The sequence below is a fragment of the Dendrobium catenatum genome, unplaced genomic scaffold (genome assembly GCF_001605985.2).
Source record: "Dendrobium catenatum unplaced genomic scaffold, ASM160598v2 fragScaff_scaffold_1521, whole genome shotgun sequence".
Lineage (NCBI taxonomy): Eukaryota > Viridiplantae > Streptophyta > Magnoliopsida > Asparagales > Orchidaceae > Dendrobium > Dendrobium catenatum.
Genome location: NW_021319983.1, coordinates 547,642 through 566,837, shown reverse-complemented (window position 1 = coordinate 566,837; position 19,196 = coordinate 547,642). Strand labels below are relative to the sequence as shown.

The 19,196-nt window shown below is 38.2% G+C and overlaps 2 protein-coding genes across 6 annotated transcripts in view; one reads left to right on the top strand and one right to left on the bottom strand.

Annotated features, from left to right (window-relative positions):
- Positions 1 to 6,363: 6,363 nt before the first annotated feature.
- Positions 6,364 to 7,405, top strand: LOC110096658. Of its 3 annotated transcripts, none has more exons than XM_020822701.2 (2): positions 6,364 to 6,692; positions 6,770 to 7,405. In XM_020822701.2, exon 2 carries the CDS (start codon positions 6,792 to 6,794, stop codon positions 7,140 to 7,142), a length of 351 nt encoding a protein of 116 aa, XP_020678360.1. In that variant the 5' UTR covers positions 6,364 to 6,692; positions 6,770 to 6,791; the 3' UTR covers positions 7,143 to 7,405. The 3 variants fall into 3 exon arrangements, with proteins under 3 accessions (XP_020678360.1, XP_020678359.1, XP_020678358.1); XM_020822700.2 differs by having other exon boundaries at positions 6,367 to 6,692; positions 6,785 to 7,405; XM_020822699.2 differs by having other exon boundaries at positions 6,375 to 6,692; positions 6,782 to 7,405.
- Positions 7,406 to 9,648: 2,243 nt separating this feature from the next.
- The window catches only part of LOC110096664 (serine/arginine-rich splicing factor 4), a 15,207-nt gene continuing 5,659 nt past the window's right edge, over positions 9,649 to 19,196 (bottom strand). Inside the window, exons 3-4 of one of the 3 annotated variants that reach the window (XR_003702925.1) lie at positions 10,372 to 12,601; positions 9,649 to 10,286 (exon numbers count right to left, since the gene is read on the bottom strand). Coding sequence is in view for 1 of the 3 variants with exons in the window: in XM_020822715.2 (XP_020678374.1) it covers positions 10,574 to 12,586 (2,013 nt within the window). In the remaining 2 variants the exon portion in view is untranslated. The other 2 variants (XR_003702926.1, XM_020822715.2) reach the window with 2 other exon arrangements.

Below are 19,196 nucleotides of genomic sequence, written 5' to 3'. Positions count from 1 at the left end.
TGAGCGCTATCTCTGCCGATGCAAAGCGACGCGACATGCTGGTGCGGCCGCGCGGAGGCATGCGTGCGCCCCGGAGGCAGGGCTACGGCGGAACGACCTTGGCCGTCTCAGGTGTGGGGCGCAGGAACCTCGCGGCGGCGTGGTCTCAGGGGCAATCCAAGCAGGGGTCGGGCGCTCTCTCTATATATATATATATATATATATATATATATATATATATATATTATTTAATTTTAATAGAGAAATCCTATACGTACCCTCTCTCTCTACTCTAAATAAGAAGACTGTTACTATAGCCCACTAATTAGTCCATTACTTCTTACAATAAGAAGCCTGAGATCACATCAATCTCTTACAATAGTTTTGATGAAGAAAAACTTTTCATAACAAGACTTCTAGAGGATTTGAGGTAAAAGAAAACTTGAAATAATAATAGTGCCCATTAGATATTTTTCTTGTTTAGAATTTACATAATAACAAGCATGATGTTTTCTCTCTCAGAAAACTTTTCTTCTCAAGTTTGTTTGTCTCACATTTGTTCTATAACTTTTAGAATGATTTATATACAAAGCACTCAAAAATCAAATTCTAAAACATCTTTTTCTTAAAATATAGGAAGATAATAGTATAATCCTAACTGTGTATAGTATGTTTTGTTCAAATAGTCGGATATTATTAAAATCAAACTGTGATCATCTAGTGTGATTGACATTATACTATATGATTAGTTCAAATGACAAAATATAATAGATGTAAATTCTATTTGATCGGTCAATATGATTAACATCTTATTATATGATTTGTTATACTTGATTCTCATTTATTGCTCTCTTAATTTTTGCAACATGATTAAATTATTGTGGGAAAGTAATTATATATATATATATAATGATTAATATCGTACGGTATGATTAGTTAATACTAGTATTTTTTTAATGTCATAACTTAGATTGATCTTATCGTACAGTATGGTGTATATCATACAGTGTAATAATGATCGTATAATATAATTAGTTCATCATCAGTCTTTGTTTTTTTATTATTTTAGAAAGAAAATTTTTAGAATCATTTTTTGCTCACTTTACCGTGTGTGTGCTAATTGTTTCTTAAATTTATTTTAATTAAAATAAAAATAAAAAATATATAATTTATGACTCAACCTTTTTTTTTTTTTTTTTTTTTTTGCATTTTGAATCCAAGTAGACCAAGCTTGATGCTTTTACTATTGACTTCTTTATCTTGTCCTCAAGATCTTGATTTACGTCCTCGCTTGAGTCACCTTGGTTCCATATACATTTTATTTGAATTCAATCTTTGTGCACACCTACACTTATTAGTTCTAATTCCTATAGTATGTGTATAATCCCATGAAATAATATAGTAATTATTAAATCGAATTATGTTAGTGATCATCAAAACATGTGTTATGAGTTAAAGCTCATGGAAGCCAACAATAATCCTCAAGGAAGCATCATTTATAACAATTTCTTCATCTGGGCAAGGCTTCTTTTGCTTTACCTTAATTTATAAAGCCAAGGACATTTATGTGGTCATAATATCTTATTAAATATCAAACAAGAGACAAGAATTGCATGATTTTGAAGATTAAGAAGAAATTCAAAAAAGTATGATGATTTGTTTTGGAATTATATCATACTTAATAACTTCTAAAATTGGAGGAAAATATAACCATTGAATGTTTTAATATGTTGGAAGCCATTTTAGTCGTATATTACAACATGAAGAGAAATTAAAGAAAGAGTTTTAGTTGAGACTCTCTACTTCCTCTTGGGACCCCAGAAAAACTATTGAGAAAATTTTTTTTTATAGAATACAAATTAAGTCACCAAATACGTTACAAATTCTGTAATTATGGGATACACTATAAATAAATGATGAACTTGGCATGTGTTACAACCATAATTGTTAGAGTTAATGAGAAGATTAAATGCAAATACAACTAAGCATGATGTTGGCACAATGACAGATCATCTGAATATACTTAATTAATCAATGGTGATCCATCTCCCAAGATTCTTGCATTATTTTTCTTCCTCGATACTGTAGGAATCCTCTCACGTATATACAATGGAAGTAGTTCAATAATATTAAAATAAGAACTTAAGTTCTTATATTTTTATGCATTTAATGTTTACTACCGATCACTCATTATAGTATCTGATCAAATCATAGTATTTTCTTATATTTTTCATTGTTTGCATCCCAGATACTAAACTTCCTCTTACATTAAAGTTGATTGAATTTTCACATTTCATGCCAAATCTTATCTAAAATTTGAAAATTCATACCTAACATAAGATAATATTTAAGCTATGAATGATATTGAATATAACACTATATATGGTTTACCTAAACTAGAGGTTCCATTTATAATATAGGCCTATCTAACTCTTGAAGTTTAATGATTGTACTATGCTTTGCCCATATAAAAAGGTCTATGGATAGTCCTCCCTATGTCTTCCTACACTAATGGATTTATAAATAATAACATGCAGTAGATTTAGCCAGGCTATAGATAATCATAAACTATATTATGCTTTATCTACTTCACAAATAATTATGCAAAATATTATTTGCATATCATTTGTCCATTGGAATGAACTTCCAATTCAAAAAAAAACTCTTTAGTGTATTTTTCTCATGAAATGTCTCTCATTGAATGCAACCTATGGCATAGTTGAACATGATGAAGCGACTAGCAAGGATTTGATGAGCTCTGGTTCAGCTACCTATTTTAATTATTCTGAAACAAATCAGCCTTTATATTTGTAATAAAAGTATGACAGCAAATTTAATTTTTACTCAGCAGTATTATTGCACCTTTATCCGATATCACCATATTAAACAAAATAAATTTGTTCAGTTAAATGCTTCTGTATTTTCTTCTGATACAGAAAAAATTAACAGCAACAAATAAATACAGCAAATTTCCATTAAAATAGCTGGCAATGTTCTACAGTATCATCCATCAAGCTTAATAACTTCTCCATTAGAAAAGAGAGAAAGAGAGAGAGAGAGAGAGAGAGAGCTCAGCAAAGCAATTATGATTACAGAAAGAGATTCGAGGCAATTAATTAATGAGATGAAAAAGCAAGCTCAACAATCAATCAATCGAAGAAAAATAATAAATATTACGACTATTCTGAATTCTGAAATGAATAAAGCTTTTAAAAAAAAAATGGAGCAGTTAAATTCTGGGCTCTGAGATGAGCAATCAAAAGCTGGAAGCTCTCATGAAGCCTCCATTGAATGCAAATATAAATGAAAGCTTGAAAGTTCATGAGAAAGAAAGCTTGCAGTGTTGCGTACAATTAATACAAAGAAAAATAGTTTAATCTCCACCATCATTAAATCCTTGCCTATCTCTTAATGACTCTTCTTAGATCTCACCTCAAAGGGTCATAAAAGATGGGCACATGATGATGGAGTAGTAGCACCGAATACCAAATAATAACACGAGGATTGATTAATAAATAATACAATATTAAACCATATCCCCACATTAACTCTTCCTAGTGCGAGAGTAATGAGGGGGAACCTCCCAAGTCAAAAACTATTTATATAACTTGTCCAAAAATAAAAGCCACATTAATCTCTCTCCCTGCCTTCAATGCTCTATGGAATCGTGATGAGTGGTGGAAAGATTTTCAGTCATCATAGTTAAAATACAAAATTTAAGAAAAAAACTAACTTTTTTTTTTTTCTTTTTTCTTTCTTTTCTAACATGAACTAATCCCTCCTCCTAATGCTACTACTAGTCTACTATTAATCTCCTAAAGGTAAATGAAATAATTTAGTTTTAATAAAAAAGATTTAGAGTGGTGAAAGAGATGATTAATTACTTAATTGGCATCCATTAGTTATGACTTATAAGGCATGTGTTATGTTTATTTTTCTAATTTTTAAGTAGTTTTCTTTGTTTTTTTGTTTTTTTTTTAAGGTAATTGACACTCGACCGTTTGGCAAATAGTTTAACACGTTAGGTTTTATGATCAAGACTAGAGTTTAAGTGGAGTGATTTTAACTGAAAATGGAAAATAATGAACTATATATCCCTTACTTAACATATGAATAAGGGTTTATTTGGTACGACTGCAACATTTTATAAGGTTGTTCTGAAGTTGTTGTGGGGAAAATAATAACTTGACTATCTTTATTGTAAAAAATAGCTTTCTATCATAGAAATTTTTGCTAGTCAAGCGAAATTGTGGTTGTTGTTTGAAAAGCAAAACAACGAAATAGCTGTCCCAAAAATCAATAACCAATTTTGAATTAGGGATACCCAAAAAAAAAAAAAAACTGTTATCATTTAACATAAATTTATTTTTTGGAGATAATATATAGATCATGCCTTCCTAATGAAACAAGTAAGAACAACAACGTGGGCTCCATGAAATCAAAATTCATGCAAGATGTGCCACACTTGTTCTCATTTTAAAATATCAATGATCTAAATATAAACACCATGTATTATGTCATGTGAAGAGAGAGAGAGAGAGATATATATTAATTCAATTCCTTGTTGATAATTAGATAAACAAAACTAAATTATCCTTTAATTATTCTACAATAATCTGGATTGCAAAATCAAATTTGCAATATAGAGAAATGACTAATGAGTGACCTGAAAGTGAAAGAAGTTGAACAAATTAGAGAGAATAATTTGCATAAGTAAGACTTTAGAGAGGTTTGACAATGTAATTAATTATCTTACCTGACTGATTTGTCCTCACATGGATCAAAACCAAAGGGAAAATTAATGCGAGCTTATCATATAATAACTAAGATGAAAACCAACTGAGTTTTGAAGCTACACGTCTCGTATATCTTGCAATAAATTGCAAGTAAATAACCATTTGCTAAAATTAGTATGTTTTTATAGCATTATTTTCTGGTTTTACCACAGATGCATTCAATACCATTTATTTGCTCAGTTAAGATCCTTTGGAGTCTTTGAAATTCATAAATCCTATTGCACAATTTGGAAGGAGATAAATAAATTTTTGAAAGAGACTAAGGCTCTTCGTTTGGGACGACTTTCTTACTGCTTCACAAAGCAGCTTTTTAGTATAAAAATTTTATTTTTTGTGCTAGAAAACTGCTTCAAAAAGCAGTAAGAAAACCGTCCCAAACGAGGGGCTTTCTTATTGCTTCTTAAAACAGCTTTTCAGTATAAAAATTTTAATTTTTATACTAGAAAGCTGCTTTAAGAAGCGGTAAGAAAGCCGTCCCAAACGAAGCCTAAGCAATCTTATTAACTGATATACAATACATATATGAGGGGGAAATTAAGAGTCTCTTAATTTTCATTTGGGACGACTTTCTTGTTGTTTTTCAGTATAAAAGTTATTTTAAAAAGCAGTTAATTTTGGACCAACTTTCTGTTTATTTTATTTTTCGAATAGAACCATAATTTCGTTTTAATTGCTTTTAAAAAATTTGTATGAAGAAAAGTTGTTTTTAACATTACAAGTAATTTTATAAAATACTGCAATGGAAGCTTATGTCAATTCTCAGTTTCTATTTATCTAAATGTCAAAATTTAATATGATATATTTATAAAATATAAAATTTGGGGGGAAATAAGGGAAATTAAAATAAGAAATTACAATCCTCACAAAATCAAGGCTGACTTACTGAACAACATTTATACATCAATTAAAACCTAGGAGTAAATACTATTAATGGAAGAGCTTGCATACTTCGATGCAGCAGTCCACATGGCAAAACTGGGAGCAAATTTGTTCTGTATATTTTTTTTATTATTATTATTTGCTTTGTGGTACCATACAAAATGTCAAAACCAATTACTTTTTGAATAAAAAAAAATTCTAAAAAAAAAAATTGTTACCATTCTTCTTATCAAAGCATGACAAGTGGAATAACCTGGGCAAGCATTTCTCAAGCTTTTGACCCTAGTGGCTCTTATAATATCCTAATAATCTCAAAATTATAATCAGAAACAGGATGATGAATTATTCTGTGCAGACGTCGAACATCGTCTAGAGTCCAATGAAAATGCGCCACATAACCTCCTACTCAGTACTGCTCGGTACTAGATGACGTGGCTGCACCTGATTCGTCTTTGGACAATAAGCTATGTCTGATGTCCGCACAGAATAATCTCTCCAGAAACAGAGGTCTGACTGGCTGTAGGGCAAGGGAGAAGATGGAGATTTAGTTAATATTTTTTTTTTTGTCATCCATATTTCACCGACTACAGCAACAATAAATGCAACAGAAGCATCAGTAAATTTCTTTCTGGGAGGGATTCTTAAAAGTTTCAATGATCTGTTAGCTGCAAAATCTCATCTACAGCACTGTTCATGAATAAATAATTGCAGGATTAAAGATTAATCAATTCCATTCAATCTTAGGCCTCCAGAAGGGGAGACCTCAAGAGTAAATAGAATAAAGTTTGTATATAAAATAGAGTTGAAGAGATGATAGAAAGAGAAGGGAAGAGTATTTATTCTGTGCTGTGCATTAAAGAAAAAGTTGAGACCTACTTAGTCCACAGCCTGAAATCTTTATATAATGTCACAGGAGGCTCTCAACTTTCACATCCACATCAGGAAACATACGCCTTCTTCTCTCCGCAGCTGCTATCTCCCTCCGGCGAAGCTCGGTCTCCTCCGGCAGCTCTAAGAAGCTGGGAGATATTCCCTAAGGTTTTTTTTCTTTTTTCTTATCTGTCTATTTGTGTATATGACTGGTGTATATTTGTATTGTTTTAAAACATTGATAGTGTCTGATATAGAAGAGGAGAGATGAGCCGAAGTGGAAAGAGCCCACGGCTGGATCTGAAGCTGAACCTGTCACTGCCAAGGAGGGGGAACCCCTCAAGGATGGCTGTTGATAACAGAAGCTCTGATGGCTCGCAGAGTGGTTCGCCTTTGTCAACATCTCCGCCAAGCTCGTGTGTGTCGTCGGAGGGGGAACAGGGACTCAGGTGTTCGAACAGCCCTGAAGCAACTTCGATGGTTCTCGCCGGCTGCCCTCGCTGCCTTATGTATGTCATGCTATCAGAGGATGATCCAAAGTGCCCCAAGTGCAAGAGCACGGTCCTCCTTGACTTCCTGCATGACAGCGCAAACAACAAGATGAATAGGAAGAGTTAAGGGATGTCATGCTTCATCTTGTTTCTGCAGCTCTCTGCTCAATCCACCAAACCCAGCCATTATTATTAGCCATAGATTTCAGTGCTTTGTTCTTCTTAATCTTTTAGCTTTCATCTTCTTAGTATAGCTTCTGTCTTTCTCTATTTTGTTTGTGTTCGCCTACGTTTTACCCTTCTATTGAAGCTAATGTAAACTGGACAATTCTGAAAAGCCCAAATTCTCCAGTCAAGTTATCATATACATAGAAATTTCGTCTTATTTCATTCCTACTCTTATTCAGAATTCTCTCTCGCATATACATATCAAGTAATTTGTATGAACTAATGCAGCTTGGAAATGGCAAAGGAGAGTGTCAAGTTGTGAACAGGGAAAGGAAAGAGAAGGCTTTTGAATTGCTGGAGTTATTAACAATAAAAACTCAATTGAATGAAGAGTAAGTGAGGCAGTTGAGAATAATGAGGGATTACGTCAGATGATAAATACCAATTTAAGTGCAACCCCTATTCCGTTCCTTTCATTCACTCCCCCACTTTCATGAATACGCAACAAAAAAACAAGGCAATACTAAATGCAAAGCAATCACTGCTGTTTTCCTCAATCTGGGCTTCAACTTTACCACCATTTATATAAATGCCTCAGCTCATTGAGAAGAAATACAAGAGAAAAAATGTTTCATTATTTGAAAATTACTACCTATTTTAAATTTTGAAAAAAAAATAATTAAAGAAATTTAATGATTTCAGGTCAAATCTGCCTACAATTCCTACTAAAATATTTGAAAAATACTTACTATTTGAAATTTTGAAAAAATAAATGATTGAAGAAATTTTATGATCAAATCCAGTTTACAGATTAATGCCGGCTGTTCTCATTGCTGCTATCCTCAGCTGGAGTACATGATGGGAAAAACCTTCTTATGGACTATGCAAACAGTTCATGGCTAAGGCAACTTAACAAAATCAAACTCAAGAGAACTCAGGCTTTGATTGGATACAATAGCGAAGAAACTAAGGAAATGAAATTAAAGTTAAACAATTTGTGGGACGACTATGAATCTGTAACCATTCATTTGAGCTTTTTTTTTTTTTTTTTTTTTAATTTCCTTCCACTCATAGTTGGGCCCTATTTGGTTCCTTGACTTGGAAATCATGTATTAAAAAATAATAAATTTACTAGATTTCATCATCTTATGTAGTTTAAAAATTCCTTCAAAATATCTCTATCCATATTTTATTTGTCACGCATAACATCAACTGAGAACAAAATCATCATTTTCTACAAACCACCAAATAATGAAGCCTTTATTAATCATATGGCAATATTTTAGAACACTTTTAACAACTAAGCTAGCTGACGCCCGCTAATTTACCCTATAAAATTGTTACACTACCTTGGGAGGACAAAAAAAAAAGTTGTTTTTTTTTTTTTTTTTAATGAAGCGCTTTCAATGTCAACCACACAATAGCTCCCCTCCCACACCCAGCCATCCCACCCTTGCATTCTGCATCAAATAGCCCCACATTAGATTCCACACCAACCCACAGCATCAACAACTATACTATACTGTTTTCCTGTCCCCCGGACCCTCCATGATATATATTGACTAAGATGCTTGCAAGTACAACCATCACTATCAAAACATTCATGGTCCAGCCTCCCTCACATCCCCACAAAATCTCATGAGACATCCTATTTTCTTCTCTCCCTTGTAATTAGAACACAAACATGCACAAAGTTAAGGAAACTAATATAATATATAGTGCTTATCAGAAGAAAAGGCATAGTTTCGTTTGTTGTTTGTGAAACCTGTTGGGAACAAAAGATTCAACAACTCCATCCAAACTTGAGAGATGGCCGACATGTGACAGGCTACCCATCTAGAGAAAGCAATAACCCAAGATCAGTCATCAGTTGCCCAAACAAGTCAAATATGCGAAAATTGAGCTGCAAAACTGTGCTGATAAGAATCTCACCTCGCACTTGCTGGAGCTTCGAGGGCTATGAGATATATTCTTCACTGTTTTCTAGATGATTCAGAAATGATTAATGTACAAATTTATCATGTACTCAAAATGAGCAACAAATTAAATATTATAAAATTTTGATAAAGCTTGTAAAGCAAAATATTAATCACAAGCAGGCAGGCATTAACGGTTTAAAAAAACTCAAAATAGCACTTTACTAAGAAGTCAAAAAAAAGATCACAATAACATGAGCTGCTAGAGTTGCAATGTCCCTCTTATGGAAAGAACCATAAATAAATTTTACCGATAATTGGACAGAATAATCCATATGCATTTAAAAACTTTATAAGATTTCTTTGATAAAAAATCATCATACAACTTGAATGCGTTATTATAATGCATTCCCTTAAATGATGCCCGTTAGCTCATGAAACTATTAAATTCCAGACCAGAACCAACAACCAAGCAGCAGATGCATATATTGGCCCCATAAGATATTCCATAAAGTTCATAAAAATGATTTTGCTAAACTGAATGAGAGATTTGATAAACTTTCCGGACATCTTCAAATTATTTGAAATACATCTCTTAGATTCTAGTTACACTTAAAAATACAAATCATCCTTCCAGAGTTCCCCCTAGTAATACTCTGGAGTCAGCAAATCATCTAGCTCAAAACCTTACTAATCATTCAGTAAACAAAATCTATAGGTAGATTTACAATGTCATGTAAAACAGGTGCCTCATCAAACTGCGAACCTACCAGCAGCACGAGCTATTGAAAGACAAAATCTACTTCCTGAATCACAAACTCCTTTATTGTTAACTGTAAAGCCGAAGCTGCACTCGTGAAATCACTTTTAACATTGGCAATTACGTGCAGTTCCCATACTTGCATAGAAAGAAATAAAGATTATTATGAGGAATCATGTCCTTTGCATAAAAGTACCACAAAATTATTTGCTGCCACCAACATTCTACCATCTGATCTTTCGCTTCAAGCTTCATAAATAGTTGGGATAAGGTTAATCAGGATGATGATGATCAGTAGCTTCAAGTCAGTTGCTAAGCTCATTCTGAAAAAGCAACTATAAGAGTGCACATTTGGAGGCCTCAGGAAGAGCAAAATCTACTAGATGCACAAATTACTAAATATGCAAGATAGCGCAACAACCAACTTCTGCAAGCAACAGTCAAAGATATAACATTTAAAAGTTAAATAGGAAACAACAATATGTCAGATGATCTATTAAAAAAAAACTCACTGAATGACCACAACTTCTAGTCCACATAAGAAACTTTCACTTAAGTCTAAGCAGCTACAAATGTTTGTGTCAAACACAGCTTTGAACTGTTCAGTAAATAATAGCATTGTAAATCCTTTACCTGATAAGGTGCACCTTACCACAAAATCATAGATTTTGACAAAACACTATCAACGACATAACACTCAAATGTCCATCCTGATCATGGATTCCTTTGACGTTCTCCCCAACCACTACTGCTTCTAACGTACTTATCGACAATACCAAATTCCCTGTTTTGTTCAAGCCTCTTGGCATAATTTTCAGTGGTAATCGGTCCCCTTTTCAATCGCCGATAGTATATCATCTCCCATGGCCATAGCCGAGCAGCACCAAAGTAGCCCTCAACTGGAATATCCAACTCATCCTCCTTATGTGACACCAGTCCATAATGATGAAGTGCTGAGAGCATTTCCCCTGTTGATATCGTAGTAGGGCCAACTGCTGCTTGTTCTGCTGGCTTCATCATAAGAGAATTCTGCAGTGCACTTGTCTCCGGATAATTTCCAGAAGCAGAAGCAGCACCATTGAGCAAGTCAAAACATGCATCAGTTTCATTATATGCAGTTTTCAAATCAGATTTATAAGAACTGACACTATTTTTTCCAGAATATTCTGCATTAAATTGACTCTCAACACCCAATGGAGATAATGAATTTGCATCTTTCAAGGTCTTTACTTCAGAGTTGGTCATTTTAGACGATTGCTTGGACTCTAGGCATTCCATATGCTCAGAGTTGTTCTTCAGGGTGTTAGTTATAGAAACGTTTCCTTCTATATTCTTTGGTGAAGATGATGACTTCCGACCCAATGAGATAGAGAGCGACAGTGACCTCAGTGGACTTGACCTTGACTTAGATCTTGACAAAGATTTAGACCTTGATCTAGAACTTTTAGATTTGGCATAAGATGAGTCCGAAACAGACCTTGACCTAGAAGATGCTGGATGGGATCTAGAAGACGCTCTAGATGTTGAACGAGATCTGCTACCAGAAATAGATTTTGAATGTGAACGTCCTGAGCTTGATTTAGAAGAATCAGAAGACATTGATGAAGTGTCAGATGCTTTTGCTCTTCTTTTTTTCTCTGGTCTTTTCTTTGATGAGTATTTCTTCTTTGTTACCTTCTTAGTTTGAGACCGAGAACGCAGCTTGGATCTGTGTTTATCCCTTCTTTCTAGAGAACTTCCTGTCCTTATGGAGTTATTGGAATGTAACTCCTTTCTATCCCATGTCCGACGTCTAGCTATAAACGGATCTCTGCTGGTGCTTGGCCTTCCCCATGAATTGGCTTGAAACCTTTTTAGTCTTCCTTCCACTTTATCTCTAAAACTCATTTCATCCCTCGTCTGTTCAAACTTAGTAAATCTCTCTCTCCTATCATTTCCTTCAGGGCATTTCCTCTTAATATGACCCACTTGACCACAATTGTAACAGGCTACATGGTGCATGGATTTATCAAAATTCCTCTCACCTTCCGCAATGAAGTGCTCTCTATGTCCTTTTAGATGAATTCTATAGGGAGAACTGTCTGAGCTGGCTCTTTGGTTACCTTCTTTCTCATCTCTCTTGCTGTAACCATGGTATGGTTCATAACGATCAAAATCATAACCCTTCCCAGCTCCATGACCGGGCAACATATCACTGGTAGGCTCACCCCAACGATCAAGTTCCAATGGATTTTGTTCACCTGCGTCTTCATCCATTAATGCACCTGTCAAATTCTCACTTCTGTTTTCTCTAACACTATCAACATCTTCACGAGTATGACCTGCTTCTTTATCAGGTGCATCATCAATCCGACGCCCTCCAAAATTATAAGGTGGACTATGAATATCTGTAGAAAAATCCCTTCGATCTTGTGAACTCCTAAACACAGTAACATCATCATCTTCCTTGAAAATCCTTCTCCGAAAGGGTTCATCAAATCTAGAACCCCTTGTAGGCCTTTGAAAAGGCCTAGGCTGTTTGTTTGACCAGTTCAGAGATATTTGCTCCCCACAAATTTGTTTGCCCCGCAGTGCTCGCAAAGCCCTTTCTGCATTTGCAGCGACTTCATACACCACAAATCCATATCCATCTTTCAACTGAAAATGACAACGGCCAAATCTCCGGAAAACCCGTTCAAGCTCATCTTGTCGGACATGAGGTGAAAGGTGACCCACATACAAAGACATTGGTGTGTTATGAACCTATTAAACGCACATACACAATACAAAAATCAGAAGAAAAAGAAAAGGTAGCATGGAAAGAAAAAGATAAACTGCAAAATGAAAATATAAAATAATACAGAAATATGACAATTCATGTTGAAAACACAGGTGCACCACATAATCTAACCCACACAAATGCCCCCAACAATTGTTCCGTATTTTATAAGATGATACAGGAATATGGCAATGCATAATGATAAAATGTTTTGCAGTCCATAGTTCTGAAACCCCAAAACAAACCCACAACTGCCTAATGCTTGGTGAAGCACCTAGTTGCAAAGAGGCATCTTACTATGAATTACAAGGTGTAAGCTTAACCAGGAGAAAAAAAATTAATGTTATATAATATTTACAAAATATGGTCCACATTTCCACATCATTCCCAACATTATGCGACAGGGGATAACCAAACACTGATTGCCCTTACAAGAAAGGCTCAGAAATCCAAACAGCTGCAGGTATGTTACAAATCACAAACACTGCACTAATTATCCATGCAAGACACCCAAGTAATCCCATCTACCCTGGAGATCCCCCACAAACCCACACACAAAATAAAAAAAATAAAAAAAAAAACAAAGAACCAAAAAGAGAAAAGAAGAGAAGCATGTTAGACCGGTCCAGCCTGTCCACGCGGGACCGGCAGTTCGCGAAAACAGCGAGATCTCCGCCTCCTACGGAGATCGGGCGGCCCGTCCGCTCAAGTAGAGCTTTTTAGGAAGCGTTTTTTAGGGTTTTGAGAGGGAAATTTGAATGTAGGGACTGTTTAGGGATTTCCTTTTGAATTGTATGCATTAAATAGTTGATTTTTCTAGGGTTTGGGGCATCTTGAATTTGGCTGAAATTTGAGATCTCTTAGATTTAGGTTTTCTTTGGGCCTAGCGGCGTCTAGAGATTTGGGAGAGATCGATCCTCCTCTCGAATTGAGGATCAATTGTATCTTTGCTGTTTTCTTTTTCTTCTAGTGAAATACAAGCTTTTCTGTGACTTTTCTCTCAGTTTTCCCGCGATTTCTCACTGTTTGCTTGAGAAAAACTGCTGTCCACTGCTGTAAACAGCAATTTTTTGCTTGTTCTACTACAGTTTTTGCTAGGAACTACTTGAAACTAAGTATTTCCTATCAAATTGGTATCAGAGCATCGAATTGGGACCACCGGTGGCTGAAATTCTGAAATTTCAGCAAGTTTATAGTTTCCGGAAGAAGATTTTTTGGGATCTGTTAGAAGAACGATGGCCGGAAAGAAGGTTGACGTCTTAGAAGGCGAAGTCGGCCAATTGAAAGCCGATTTTGAGGAAATATTCTGCAACTTTCAAAATCAAATCACCATTTCCTTGGTTGGAGGGGAAGTTCACCGCGATGGAGGAAATGATGAAGAAACTACTTGAAATGAAGAGCAATCCGGCGACATCGGAAGTAAGGAAGACTACCGACGGCCATGGCATGGGAGGAAATCCGAACCCTTTGAGGGGGAGGAAAAATTCGGAGGTGGAGATCCTGGATGAGGAAAACGACATGCCCCCTCTAGAACCGCTTTCTAGAGAGGAGATGAATAGTGGACACGACCAACGGGAGGCTAACTTGGTCGGAAGGAGGGAAGAATTCAATCGCCGAGGTGCTGAATTTGAAAGAATCCAGCGTCGAGGTGCTGAATTTGAAGGGGGGAAGGGAAGAAATTCATCGCAGAGGTGCTGAATTCGAAAGGATTCAGCGTCGAGGTGATGATTTCGAAGGAAGAAGAGGTGAGTATGAAGAGGGATTCGAATATAATCATCGGAGGGACGATCGGAACACTTGGGGGACTCTTCCCCTTCGAGGAGTGGGAGGTTATGGAGGGTACCGGGGAAACGGAGGAGACCCACGGGTGAGGAAGCTGAAAATGTCCGTCTTTGAGGGCAAAGATGGCCATGGCTGGATCTATAAAGTGGAGCGTTACTTCGTTGTCAACAGGTTGACAGAGGATGAAAAATTGACAGCGGCGGGTCTATGTCTGGAAGGGAAAGCTCTGGCATGGTATCAGTGGCGTGACAGAAGGGAGCCCATCCGGAACTGGAGAGAGTTCAAGGATTGCTTATTAGAGCGTTTCCAAACCAACGGGGGAGGAGACTTCTATGAGCAATTCTTTGCCTTGACTCAAGAAGGGACTGTGGCAGATTATCGGGATCGGTTTGAGTACTTGGCTAGCAGATTGGATCACATTTCAGAGTCAGCCTTAAAAGAGAACTTCATGAAGGGGCTGAAACCAGAGATCCGAACAGCCGTCAGGGTACTGGAGCCGAGGAACCTGGGAAAGGCTATGGAGCTGGCATAGTTGGTAGAAGATCAGAAGAAAGCAGAAAGAGGGGCTCGAGGAAACTGCTCAGGAGGCTCTTGCAGGACGACGACCACTCTTCTAGCACCCAAGGGGCCTGCATCAGGCAACAGTAATGAGACCACCCAGGAGAAGCCAGTAGGAGGAGGGAGTGGGGAAAATTTCAAGAGGCTGACAGAGAAAGAGATGCAAGATAAGAGGACAAAAGGGTTGTGCTACAGATGTGATGAGAAATACATGCCAGGTCATAAGTGCAAGGATCGAACTCTTCATGTTCTCCTTGTCTGTGACGACGAGGAAGACGAGGAGGGAGGTGGGAGCAGATCTGGAGAGGAGGAGGAGAAGTTGCACCTGGATGTGGCAGAAGTCTCTCTGAACTCAGTAGTGGGATTCACTCCGAGTCACACTATGAAAGTGAAAGGAGAGAGAGCTGACTGTGAGGTGGTTCTACTAATTGATAGTGGGGCTACCCACAATTTCATTTCCACTCAGGTCGTCAACCGACTGGGAGTGAAATTGGTGGACACCGGTTGTTATGGGGTGATGATGGGTGCAGGGAAGGTGGAGAAAGGCCAGGGAATCTGTAAGGGTGTGGTGTTGACCATCCAGGAGATTCAAGTAAAGGCGGAAACCAAGGACAATTGGGGAGCACTCACGATGGAATTAATGGTGGATGGGAGAAAGGTGGTTATAAGGGGAGATGCAGCGCTATCCAAAGCCATGAAATCACTTAAGACCATGGTTAGGGACATACAAGAGGTGGGGGAAGATTATATGGTGGGACTACACAGGCTGGATGCGATCAGATTGGAAGAGGGAGGGGATGTTTCTCTTTCCGTGCAGCCCTTGGTTCCGCAATACAGTAAGGATTTTCAGTCACCTCAAGGATGGCCACCTCAGCCAATTCAAGATGCCCCAACCCTAGAAAAACCAACTATTTAATGCATACAATTCAAAAGGAAATCCCTAAACAGTCCCTACATTCAAATTTCCCTCTCAAAACCAAAAAAAAAAAAACGCTTCCTAAAAAGCTCTACTTGAGCGGACGGGCCACCCGATCTCCGCAGGAGGCGGAGATCTCGCTATTTTCGCAACTGCCGTCCCGCGTGGAGCGCTGGACCGGTCCAGTGGACCGGTCTAACAATACTCCCCTCCCAAAAATCCACATTGTCTTCAAGGTGGAGATATGCTCGTGTTCCGGTGGAGGGCCATCCTTGAGGTGACTGTAAATCCTTACTGTATTGCTGAACCAAGGGCCGCATGGAAAGAGAAACATCCCCTCCCTCTTCCAATCTGATGTAGTCCCACCCAAGGTTTTAAAAGGCGAAATCGGGAATCGAGACGTTTTTTCTAAACGAGGCGAGGTGTAAGCCTCGAGGCGGATCGAGGCGTAAACCTCAAAACGATTAAAATAAATTAATTTAAAATTATAAATAATGACAAAAAATAACAAAATATTATGTCAACTATGATTTGAAGATTTGTTTAAGATAATATTACTGAAATACAAGATTTAAAATAAACTCACTTAAAAAAAAAACATCCCCTTAGGATCAAGACCCAAGCAGGCTCGTCATCACTTTGATTGTCTTCAGAAGAATCTTCATAATTAATGTCAAAGTCATCCCAAACTCTTCTTATATAATATTTTTTCCTTTATCTCCTATATCAGTTAATATTTCATTAGCTATAAAATGAAACAATAGTAAAGTACAAAATAATTCATTATATTTAAGAATACCTTTGAATTTTTTTTGAAGCTTCAATCTCACTTTGTTTCTTCCTTTTATATACTTGGGCAGTTGCTTCATTATCTTCTTCATTGACATGAGTTTCTCCTCTTACTTCAACTTCAAAACATCAGCATTCTTAGGAGTAACCCATTCATCATCAGATTGTAAACTCATCAACAAGCAAAGGATTAATTTCATTCTCAATATTTCCTTGATTCTGCAATTTGAGATATCTATCTTTTAATTTTTTATTAAACATAACATAAACTAGTTTGTTTATTCGATCTGCCGCAATCGATTTCTCCTCTTTGTATGAATTTGATTGAAAATGCTCCAATTACGCTCGCATGCAGAAGCCGAACACGTTAGGCTAAGAACTTTAACTGCAAAAGCTTTTAAAATATACCAGTCTGCCGGGGGTCCAAGGGGGCGCTGCCCCCTGGCGGGTTCGACCTGCTCGGTCAGGTCGCGTGGTCAAGGGCAGCGCCCCTGCGGGGTTTCCGGGGGCGCCTGCCCCGAACAAAATTATATTATAAGAGTAATTTTTGAAATTCTGTTCAATACCGAGCGTGTACCGCTCAGTACCGAGCATGTACTCATGTACGCTCAGCACCGAGCGTGACCAACATGTAGCTCTAGTACCGAGCATGTACCGAATGTACTGCTCAATGTACCGAGCATGTACCGAGCGTGTACCGAGCGTGTACCGCTCAATACCGAGCATGTACTCATGTACCGCTCAGTACCGAGCGTGTACCGAGCATGTACTGCTCAGTACCGAGCGTGTACCGAGCATGTACTGCTCAATACCGAGCTTGTACCGAGCATGTACCGCTCATTACCGAGCATGTACTCATGTACCGCTCAGTACCGAGTGTGTACCGAGCATGTACTGCTCAGCCGAGCGTGTACCGTGCATGTACCGCTCAGTACCGAGCGTGTACTGAGCATGTACTCCTCGGTACCGAGCATGTACTGAGCAGTACCGAGCATGTACAATCTGATGAAGCGAGACATGAAGCAAATAACGGAAGAAAGATCGTTACCTAGCCGTGAAAAAGAACCGAGGATTACAAGGAAGCTGGAGAAGAAGAAGCGAGGACATGAAGCAAATGACTGGAAGATTACGGGAAGAAAGAGAAGAAGAAATAAATCGTTATCTTCGATCGCCTCCAGTTATGTTTGAACTCGACCGAACTGTGGTCGTCGAAGTCGACGGTTCGCCTTTCAGTTCCACCGAAGCAGAAACAAGTATGTTACCTCATACTTGACTCTTATACGACTCTCACCGCTCGGTCTATATACTACAAATCGAAGCGGTGCCTGTTTCGCTTCGAGGCGTTACGAACCGAAGCCTACGCCCTGTGCGAAATAAGCGCACGCTCCGCCGAATCCAACGAGGCGTAAGCCTCAACGCGCAAATGCTTCGCCTCGCCTTGAGTCGCGTCTCAGTGCGTACGCCTCTTCCGCCTTTTTAATCGTTGGTCCCACCATATAGTCTTCCCCACCTTTTGTACGTCCCTAACCATGTCTAAGTGATGTGATGGTTTTGGATAACCCTGCATCTCCCCTTATGACCACCCTTCTCCATCCACCATTAATTCCATCGTGAGTGCTCCCCAATTGTCTTTGGTTTCCCCCCAGGTTTGCAACCACTTCATCCCAGGATGACATCAGTGCTTCCTAACTCTAGTGGGAAAAGTCATCCTTTACTTGATCTCCTGGATGGTCAAACCACACCCTTACAGATTCCCTGGCCTTTCTCCACCTTCCCTGCACCCATCATCACCCCATAACAACGGTGTCCACCAAATTTCACTCCCAGTCGCGTTGACGACCTGAGTGGAAATGAAATTGTGGGTAGCCCACTATCATTAGAAGAACCACCTCACAGTCAGCTCTCTCTCCTTTCACTTTCATAGTGTGACTCGGAGTGAATCCCACTACTGAGTTCAGAGGACTTCTGCCACATCCAGGTGCAACTTCTCCTCCTCCTCTCCAGATCTGCTCCACCTCCCTCCTCGTCTTCCTCGTCGTCACAGACAAGGAGAACATGAAGAGTTCGATCCTTGCACTTATCCCTGGCATGTATTTCTCATCACATCTGTAGCACAACCCTTTTGTCCTCTTATCTTGCATCTCTTTCTCTGTCAGCCTCTTGAAATTTTCCCCACTCCCTCCTCCACTGGCTCTCCTGGGTGGTCTCATACTGTTGCCTGATGCAGGCCCCTTGGGTGCTAGAAGAGTGGTCGTCGTCCTGTAAGAGCCTCCTGAGCAGTTTCCTCGAGCCCCTTTTTCTGCTTTCTTCTGATCTTCTACCAACTGCGCCAGCTCCATAGCCTTTCCCAGGTTCCTCGGCTCCAGTACCCTGACGGCTGTTCGGATCTCTGGTTTTAGCCCCTTCATGAAGTTCTCTTTTAAGGCTGACTCTGAATGTGATCCAATCTGCTAGCCAAGTACTCAAACCGATCCCGATAATCTGCCACAGTCCCTTCTTGAGTCAGGCAAAATTGGCTCAGGTCTCTCCCCCGT